This window comes from Raphanus sativus, chromosome 2, assembly GCF_000801105.2.
Source record: "Raphanus sativus cultivar WK10039 chromosome 2, ASM80110v3, whole genome shotgun sequence".
Taxonomy (NCBI): Eukaryota; Viridiplantae; Streptophyta; class Magnoliopsida; order Brassicales; family Brassicaceae; genus Raphanus; species Raphanus sativus.
The window spans coordinates 25,095,363-25,102,536 of record NC_079512.1 but is presented as its reverse complement, the minus strand read 5'-3'; the positions used below and the strand labels follow the sequence as shown (position 1 = coordinate 25,102,536).

Here is a 7,174-nt window from a genome sequence, read left to right as displayed (position 1 = left end):
ATGACGCCAAGATAATATTCATATAATAAAATATTGATATCTTTTAAGGAAGATTTATATTTTTATTGTCATAAATTGATATACATATGAGATGATTTTAACTTGCGCAAGTAATTAATATTAGGAAGGTAAGTTAATAAAAACAAACTACCTAATATGTTCTCATATTAACTTGTGCAATAAGCAATGTAATTAATATGATATTAAGAGTGTATGGTTTACCGTATTTGTAATAAGAAAACTTATCACGTTTCTTGATTCAGACAATTAATTAATATTCATGAGCAAGTAATACATAATAAGTAATTATTATATTGTATTCTCATAAAAACTTTGATACCGTACTTGTAATAAGAAAACTAATTAATACATTTGTTTAATTTTCTTTTTATACTAAGTCGATGATTAAAAAAAATCAACTAATAAGATTAAGAGAATTATGCTTAAAATATAAAATATAATAATTTCTAAAAGTAATAACCATATATGATATTACATTTTCATTGGAAAATGATTGATATTTTATAATTATATATTTGATTGTTTTGCCTTCATTTGACTCATTTTATACTATATATATGTATAGTGAATGAGTGAATTTAATTAATATTATCAAGTTCTTATTAATAATATAAACATAATAAAAATGTTTTTGGGAGAAAGTTATAATATTACACATATTATGCCATTAATACATTTAATAAATGGTCGACATTTAGTAATAGTCTTGCGCAAGTTATGATTAATGAGATTACGAATTAATTTAAATGTCGACATTTATTAAGATTCTTGTGCAAGTTATGATTAATGAGATTAACAATTAATGTAACTTTCTGATTAATAGCTTTATTAGAAAAATAAATCAAAAAGAAATTACAAAAAATCAGTCAATAGAATCGCTTGGTTGATGAGGTTATTACATTCATGAAGTTGATTGATGAGGTTATTACAAAAAATTAACAAAAAAATCAACCAATAGAACCAATAAATAAAAAAAAATAAACTACAAAAAATCAACAAAAAAAGAAATTACATTCATGAGGTTCCAACAATGAAGTGTGACGAAACGTCAATGATGGTGTTTATTGTAATTCTGCATATAAGAAAACAAAGAAAAAATATATCATAAAATACATATAGATTCAACCCCAAAACTTAGACTCAAATCCAAGGCTCCAGCTCTGCAAAATCAGTTTCACCAAATTTAGTGACATTGATTATAACAAAAAGATTTGAAGATGTATACAATCCCGAAACAAAAACAAAATTGTATAGTTGATAGAACAAACCCGATGAGATGCATCATGAATGGATGGAGGAAGTTTTGTGGTCTTTTTGGTGACAAAAAAAACCTTTTCGTCTCAAAGATTGATAGAGAGACAATGTGGAGAGCAAGATAACAGAATATTTGGAGAAGAAAAGTCTCGAATAAATTACCAGTAATGATGTTCGTCTGTGAGCTAAGTATTGATTATCATCCCTTGGATCATAAACCTGCTCAGGATCACAAAATATAATTTAAATTAGAACGATCAAAAACATAAAAAAAGCTTAAACAATAGATGCGTGAGACTAAAGAATGGTTGTGTTGCTTGAACTCGACATTGAACTCTATATATATAAAGTGATGGTGAAAAGCATTAATGACGCCAAGAATATTACTTGCTAGATTTGTGAAAGTAATTGGTTATACTAAGGTATGTAAATTAAATTACGTTTGATTAAAGAAAACATATTAAATTTGTAGTGTTAAAAACGATTATGCATATTATATGATGCGAGACTTGCGCAAGTAATCAGTATAAATAAGGTATGTTAATAATAATAAGTTTCCTAATTAGATATAAAACGTATTATGCCATTAAGACATTTAATGATTAGTCGACATTTATTAAAATTGTTCTGCAAGTTATGATTAATGGTCGACATTTATTAAGATTCTAGCGCAAGAAATAATTAGTGCGATTAACAATTAATGTGACTTTCCAATTAGTAGCTCGATTACAAAAATAAATCAAAAAGAAAAATACAAAAATTCGACCAATAGAATCGCTAGATTTTTCGTGAGAAGCTCTGTATGAGCGCCATGTGTCAAATGTACTTCTCTTTTAATATATAGGAGTATAAAATGGCTTCTGATACATCTTGCATTAAAAAAAACAAATATTAGATTTTACATTATACTACATAATTGCGTAATACATTATAAAATGATAACCATTTCTGTGGAGGATTTGGCATAAATTACGGTTATATTAAATAACATACTAAATTAGTTTAAAATTTACAATTTTTGTTCTATTATTTACGGTTATAATAAAATGGCTTCTGATACATTATAAAAAATGTTTAGTTTACTTTTAATAAAATGGCTTCTAATACATCTTGCATTGAAAAAAAAACAAATATTAGATTTTACATTATATTACATAATTGCGTAATACATTATATGGCAATGATCTATGGTAACCTTATATATGACAATATATTTTGATAGAAAAGGAAATCATGGAATGAGTTAATGGGAAATATAATTAAGAGAAATAGTAATGATCTTTGACTTTCCTTAAACATGAAATGATGAAATCGGACATATCTTTGACTTTCCTTTTTACACGAAATCGTCCAATTATTCATTTTGAACTATAATGTATATGAGGAAATTCGAGTGGTACCACAATGGTATTTCTTTGTAATTTCTCTAGTGAATCAAGGGTGATTTTATATATGGGCTGAGAGTAAATATGGTGCTGACACGTCAGCATGACACTCATGTAAATAACTTACGCATTTAAGGTTACTCTTTAAAAATGCTTCTTGATTAATAAGAAGGGGATTTGACAAGTTACTACTAAAAAAAGTATGCGGTCGAAGATTGTGGTAAGTAAATAAGGACAAAAATAAAACCGCCGAGCCCCAAAATTAAGAGGCTTTATAGAAGAAGCTAAGCTAGAGAGAACGGAGGGCGATCAGTCACTGGACCGATTGTTAAAAGATCAAACAAAACTGAAAGAGTTTATTATTATTATCCTCATTTAACAACTCAAAAAGGGTTTCTAAGTTATTAAATTTGAAGGATCCATAAGTTCAATTTTATTTTCTAAATTACTCTCTCTCTCTCTCTCTAGATTCTTAAGTCTCTCTGGGTTTTGTTTTGATGATGATGATGGATGATGATAAAACTCCCCAAGATAGTTCTCCAGCTATAATGGTATTTTGTTTCCTTTTCTCACTCTTTTAACTCAAATTCCAAAATAAAATGAGTCTTTTTTCTTTTATTTTATAAGTGAAGTTTCACTGGATTCTAGTTAAGTTGATCTTCTGCAAACAGTTGAAATTGTAAGTCAGAGAAGTGTTTGGATTCTGTTTTCTTCGCGCTATGCGCGGGGGCTTCCCCCAAAACAGATTTTGCTTCTGTTGGTTTGTAAAGGGCACACATTCTGTGTGAAGTCTAGGCCCGCTCATAGCTAGTGATGATCAAGGAACATTGAAAGATTCATGCTTTACATTGATTTACCAAAGTTATCAAGTGAAAGGCAACTGTGTGAGAAGTCCTAACTTATGATCAATACTTTGGATTCTGTTTTCTCCCTAACAGATTTTGCTTCTATTGGTTGTAAAAGGGCACACACACATTCTCTAGGGCTCAGTGAACATCGAAAGACTCTGCCTTTTTAATGATGTTGCCTTCAATTTCAATCTTCTTTGCGTTTTTTTTTTCCTTTTGTTGGCAGGATGCTGAGATGACAGGAGAGATATCACACAGCCAACACGAAAGATGGAGATGCCTTGTCTTAGATATAGAGTTGAGAGCACAACAAGAAGACGGCTCCTCCACTCCTCCTCATAGCTCTGTCTCCAAAAGGTTCAGCTTCTCTCCCATGCCAAGTCCTAGAATCGGTCCGAGAAGAGCCAGTCTCAAGAACGTCTTCAACTTCAGAAACCGGAACAACAACAACAACAACAATGCAGCAGATATTGAGGAAGGTGCCGCTTTGGTGTCTAGCATCCCAAGAACATGGTCTCTCACCAATCTCTTAACACTCCGAAGATCCAACAAGACAGAGTCTTTACCGGTAACCCCTTTGGTCCACTCGAATCCTGAGTCAATGCACGGTAGAAGCTATGCCGTCGATGATGATGATGATGATGATGATCAAGCTATTACTTCCATGGCCAGAGAGCATACACTGCCTATTCGCCGTACACGCTCTGTCCCAACGCTCATCGACAACAACAGAGATGGAAATGCGAAACCCTTAGGGCTTCTCCGCGTGATTCCCACTCCATCTCGGAGGTTGGATACTGAGAGTAGACTCGATGGAGGAGAAGACGTTCCGGAAGAGGAAGCTGTGTGCAGGATCTGTATGGTTGAGTTGGGAGAAGACTCGGAAGCTTTCAAGATGGAGTGCATGTGCAAAGGAGAGCTAGCTCTTGCTCACAGAGCCTGCACCATCAAATGGTTCACTATCAAAGGGAACATAACCTGTGATGTCTGCAAACAAGTGGTGAGAAATCTCCCCGTGACGCTTCTCCGCGTGGAGGATTCTTCTTCTCAGGACCGGTCTAGTAGGCGTGCGTTAAACGAATGGCAAGATGTGCCGGTTCTTGTCATTGTAAGCATGCTTGCTTACTTCTGTTTCCTCGAGCAGCTTTTGGTGATGGAAATGAAATCTAGCGCCGTTGCAGTAGCTTTGCCATTCTCTTGCATTATTGGTCTTCTTGCATCGGTTATATCAACAACAATGGGTAATAATAATACTCTTTTTTTTTCTTGATCTCTAAGTTAAACATTAGTTTTACTTGATGATTTTGATGCAGCGAAGAGGAACTATGTGTGGATATTCGCAACCATCCAGTTTGGTTTAGTGGTGCTCTTCGGTCATGTTTTCTACTCACTTGTAAGATTTGAAACTGGCTTTGTTTTTAAAAGCTCTGCTTCTTGGTTCTCACAAACCCCACTCATCTAACTGGTGCAGCTTAAGCAGCCGGTTGTGTGCATTGTCTTAGCCACTATGATTGGATTTGGAATCACCATGTCCGGCACAACGGGTATTAACCAGTTTTTTAAATGGAGGAGAAGCCGTACTCATCACCAGCCGGCAGGCACTCAGGTGGCTCCACCACAGTCTCAGACATCAGAGTAGGTGTTTTGCTGAAGCTAGTGATGTCTTGTTAGTTTTGGTTAAAAGAATTTAGTTTTAGGTTTTAAGCTGAATCCATTTTGTCAGTGTTGTTGTGATGTAAGAGCAGTTTGATACTATTCTGTGACATCTTATATATTGTTTTTAATTTTCTTCTTAACATCACAATGATGAAAGGCACACATGACCACATAAAATGATAATGAGTAGTATGATTTAGAAGTGTCACATTGCTTGAAGAACACTTCTTCATAACCCTTTTCAGTTTTATTCTTCATTTCTAATTCTCACCCACCCAACCTCTCCCTTCAAAGCAATCTCTCTCTCTCTGTTTCTATCACTCTCAATCTAAACCAAACTTTTGTAAGTTTAACCTAAAAACATTTCCAGTAATCTGTTTTAGTTAACAAGTAATAATCTTCACACTAACAAGAGAATCCTACTCCTCACCTACCTACCTCTATATTAACAACCCCCAAATCCTCACAACATACACAACAACAACAACAATGGCCACTTCAAGAACATTCATGTCCTCTACTCTATTCATTTTCTTCCTTGTCATGGCAACAACCAATGGTCAGGCTCCAGCTCCAACCCCTTCAGGTCCAACCAACATAACCGCGGTCCTAGAAAAGGCTGGTCAATTCACAATGTTCATAAGACTCCTCAAGAGCACCCAAGCCGCAGACCAAATCAACACTCAGCTCAACTCTTCCTCTAGCCAAGGCCTAACCGTGTTTGCCCCTACCGACAACGCATTTAGCAGCCTCAAATCCGGAACCTTGAACTCGTTATCCGACCAGCAAAAGGTCCAGCTTGTTCAGTTCCATGTCCTTCCTACGCTCTTGACCATGCCTCAGTTCCAAACCGTTAGTAACCCCTTACGCACGCAAGCTGGTGATGGCCAAAACGGTAAATTCCCTCTCAACATCACTAGCTCCGGTAACCAAGTCAACATCACCACCGGAGTTGTCAGCGCAACGGTAGCTAACTCTGTCTACAGCGATAAGCAGCTTGCTGTGTATCAAGTGGATCAAGTTTTGCTGCCGTTAGCAATGTTTGGTTCAAGCTCAGCACCTGCTCCTGCGCCTGAGAAAGGTGGCTTGGTTTCGAAAGGTTCAGCTCCAAGTGGTGATGATGGAGGAGATTCTACTGATTCATCAGATACAGAGAGAATCAGATATTGGTTCATCTCCACCATGGCAGCCATTGCTGCTTCTTCTATGTGGATATAACACCATATTTGATTTTAAGAATAACGAATGAGCTCAAATTTTTGTTGTAGTTTGAGTTTTGTGTTATCATGTTATTGTTTTGGTTCAAAAAATTACGATTGAGATTGCACAATTTTTTTGATGGAAAGGAGTATTCTATTTACTTTTATTTTTTGTTTTCTTCCCGTTTCTCCAAAGAATATTTTTTTGACCGAACAAGATTTGAATATGGTTATTGGTAGATGAAGTTTTGAAGACTTTATTTTTTGAGATTTTATTGTCATTGATTTGTTGATTTTTAATATGCTAGTAAAATCGATTTTTACTAGTTTAAAGATTTTCAAATTTCATTGAAAATTTCTCGCTTACTTACGATTAATTTTCTATTTTGACGAAATTTAATGTTATGTTATCTTTATTTTTTACTCATTCGACTTGTATAAGTATTAGATTATCAAAATCTATGTAGTATTAAAAACATCCAATGAAAAAAAAATCTCACATCACCTATTTTCTACACACACAAAAATACATCAGTTAGTTCTCTCATTGTTTGTTTGTCTATATATATGGGTTAGATATTTTTTCGTCATTATGGATGGATCTAAAGAGTACTGGTTCGTAAAATCTCTTTGCAGCTTTTACATTTGATGAAGCAGAGGGTCGAGATGGTATGACTGGAACTATACTTCCAGTTAATATTTCATAAGAGGTCACGATGAAAAAACATCTTATCTGTTTTGGGATTTTGACACAGTTCTCTTACCCTACTCCGGTTGACAAATCTTATAGCCAATGTTAGTACTGCTCTTT

The 7,174-nt window shown here is 34.4% G+C and overlaps 2 protein-coding genes across 2 annotated transcripts; both read left to right on the top strand.

Moving 5' to 3' along the window:
* The first annotated feature begins 2,916 nt into the window (after nt 1-2,916).
* Nucleotides 2,917-5,299, top strand: LOC108824222 (uncharacterized). Its single transcript, XM_018597596.2, has 4 exons — nt 2,917-3,211; nt 3,735-4,749; nt 4,822-4,901; nt 4,980-5,299. The coding sequence occupies exons 1-4, from the start codon at nt 3,158-3,160 to the stop codon at nt 5,145-5,147; spliced, it is 1,317 nt and encodes a 438-aa protein (XP_018453098.2). The 5' UTR covers nt 2,917-3,157; the 3' UTR covers nt 5,148-5,299.
* A 294-nt stretch (nt 5,300-5,593) lies between these two features.
* Nucleotides 5,594-6,509, top strand: LOC108828952 (fasciclin-like arabinogalactan protein 11). The gene has a single exon (XM_018602599.2). It carries the CDS (start codon nt 5,654-5,656, stop codon nt 6,380-6,382), a length of 729 nt encoding a protein of 242 aa, XP_018458101.1. The 5' UTR covers nt 5,594-5,653; the 3' UTR covers nt 6,383-6,509.
* Nucleotides 6,510-7,174: the final 665 nt, after the last annotated feature.

What these genes read in the sequence shown, in the direction of transcription:
- LOC108824222 (XM_018597596.2), top strand. Translation starts at nt 3,158, where the DNA reads ATGATGATGATGGATGATGATAAAACTCCCCAAGATAGTTCTCCAGCT. An exon ending in GGTTATATCAACAACAATGG is followed by an intron (nt 4,750 to 4,821) that starts GTAATAATAATA and finishes ATTTTGATGCAG; the next exon opens with CGAAGAGGAACTATGTGTGG. An exon ending in GTCATGTTTTCTACTCACTT is followed by an intron (nt 4,902 to 4,979) that starts GTAAGATTTGAA and finishes TAACTGGTGCAG; the next exon opens with CTTAAGCAGCCGGTTGTGTG.
- LOC108828952 (XM_018602599.2), top strand. Translation starts at nt 5,654, where the DNA reads ATGGCCACTTCAAGAACATTCATGTCCTCTACTCTATTCATTTTCTTC.